The sequence below is a fragment of the Otolemur garnettii genome, unplaced genomic scaffold, assembly GCF_000181295.1.
Source record: "Otolemur garnettii isolate 467f Iridium unplaced genomic scaffold, OtoGar3 scaffold00087, whole genome shotgun sequence".
Taxonomy (NCBI): domain Eukaryota; kingdom Metazoa; phylum Chordata; class Mammalia; order Primates; family Galagidae; genus Otolemur; species Otolemur garnettii.
In genome coordinates this window covers 7469826-7472060 of record NW_003852482.1, presented here as the reverse complement: position 1 = coordinate 7472060, position 2235 = coordinate 7469826, and the positions used below count along the sequence as shown (strand labels likewise).

General features: G+C 55.5%; 1 protein-coding gene across 8 annotated transcripts in view; it reads left to right on the top strand.

Annotated features, from left to right (window-relative positions):
* Positions 1–2235, top strand: part of USP20 (ubiquitin specific peptidase 20) — a 53492-nt gene that overhangs the window by 35301 nt on the left and 15956 nt on the right. For all 8 annotated transcript variants that reach the window (XM_012808275.2, XM_023516155.1, XM_023516154.1 and 5 more), the window contains one exon: positions 1751–2195. In XM_012808275.2, the coding sequence (XP_012663729.2) occupies positions 1751–2195 (445 nt within the window). The remainder of the gene's footprint in view (positions 1–1750; positions 2196–2235) is intronic.

Sequence of the window (2235 nt, the reverse complement as noted above, 5' to 3'; positions counted from 1 at the left end):
TTGAGCCACAGGCGCCGAACCACCATGATCACTTATTAAGTGGTCATGCCATGCCATGTGAGTGCAGCCCTTTTAATCTTCACAGGACTCACCCACATGTTACAGGTGAGGAGCTGAGGCCTGGAGAGGTTCTACACGCCACTCAGGCCACACAATGCAGAGTAGCAGGGATGGGGTTCAGGCGTAGCTGAGCACGTTCTTCACATAGCGCTGCCAGACTCTGCGAGGCAGCCTGCTGGCCCTTGGCTCTGGGCTGTGTGACATCCACATGGATTCTGGCAGGACCATCTCTTTCTCTGGTTCTTGGGTATAATGTAGGGGACTATTCTGAGTCTGAAAGATAGAGCAGCTATGGCCAGAGGATGCTTTGTGCTTCTGCATGGATTAAAATTCTGTCAAGGAATACCCAGGACTTTGTTAAAAGGAAGAACCAGAAGAGAAGTAGATGGCATGTTAAAGGCTCGTTCTTAAAGGGGCTTTCAGGGTGGCACCTATGGCTCAGGGAGTAGGGCGCCCAGCCCCATATACCAGGGGTGGCAGGTTCAAACCTAGCCGCAGCAAAAATAAATAAATAAATAAAATAAAAGGGCTTTCAGTACGCCTGACACAGGGCTGTGTCCCTCTCCTTGACATAACATAGCTGGTGTGTCACTCCTCTGATCCTGGAGTCTGACACTTTGCCTAAGGAAATCCACCCTGAGCCTGCCTTCCCTCCATCAGCTCTGGGAGAGCCAGCCCCTGTTTTCAGATCAGACCTCAGGCTAGCTATGGCTGCTGCCCAGGCCCCGTTGTTAGGACCTGGGCTGGGGGCCTGCTTTTAACATCTGGGTCAGGGACTGCCAGAGAAGAACTGGATTTGGAACCCGGGCCCTCCATGGCCTGCCACTACCATGAGTAGCATGCCGCCAGCTGTGCTGGTTGGCATCACCACCTTCCTACCTTCCAGTGTACCACCTGTGTAAGTGCACAATTCTTTGCCTGGGTTCAGTGGGCAGCTCTGCCAGACGTCCCACTGCTCTGACCTCCTGCTGGTCTGGTGGCCCAGTCACAGAGTGGCCAGAATAATACTGTCACTGCTGGGATTTGAGACCCATCCAGCCTGCAGAGGCAGCTTGGTTCAAGTCATACCCAGGTCTGTGGGCAGATGAGAGCCTGCCCCAGGCCTGTACTCAGGTCTCACTGTCATAAGGGAAGATTCGGGCACACAGCTGAGGGGGACAAGAGAGAGTATGTGGGGGCTGGCAGAAGGACCAGGAGAGGGAGAAGGGGTAGCCAGAGGAAGGGTGGATCTCAGAGTGGCCTGACCTGTGGGTGGTGTCACACAGTGCAGGGCTGGGCTGAGGCCTTTGGATAGTGTCAGGCTCCCTCATCCTTCCCTGGGCTTTCTGCCTTTGGGGAGCAGGATAAATTTAAAGGTGAGTGCCATACCTCCCCTCTCTCCTCCTATACTGAGTTCACAGCAGAGTGATAGGTGACTGAGAGCATGAATTAGGGAGTCTATGGACCCAGGTGCACATCTTGCCCCCCTACTTTACAGCTATGTGCCCTGAGAGATGCCTCTTACCCTCTCTGAGCCTCAGTGTCCTTAGCTAAAACAGACAACCCTGGGAGGCCTCTGTGGGGGTTGAGCAGCCCAACCCCATGAAGACCCACTAGACAGAGGCTGAACCCTCCAGCAGAAGCAGTGGGGTGCTTGAGGCCGGATCCTTCTGTTCTGGCAAAAGCCTGTTGATGCCGCACCTGGTTCTAGGACACCCAGGAGTTCCTGCGCTGCCTGATGGACCAGCTGCATGAGGAGCTCAAAGAGCCAGCAGTGGCATCAATGGCACTGACAGAGGCTCGGGACTCAGACTCAAGTGACACAGACGAGAAGCGGGAAGGCGACCAGAGCCCATCAGAGGATGAGTTCCTGTCCTGTGACTCAAGCAGTGACCGGGGTGAGGGTGACGGGCAGGGTCGTGGTGGGGGCAGCTCGCAGGCTGAGGCAGAGCTGCTGATCCCAGATGAGGCGGGCCGTGCCATCTCCGAAAAGGAGCGAATGAAGGACCGCAAGCTTTCCTGGGGCCAGCAACGCACAAACTCGGAGCAAGTGGACGAGGATGCTGATGTGGATACGGCCATGGCTGCCCTTAATGACCAGCTCACAGAGGCGCAGCTACCGTCACCACAGTCCACAAGTCTCTGCCAGACACCAGGTATCAGCGGACTAAGGGCTGCTAGGAGAAATCACAGTTC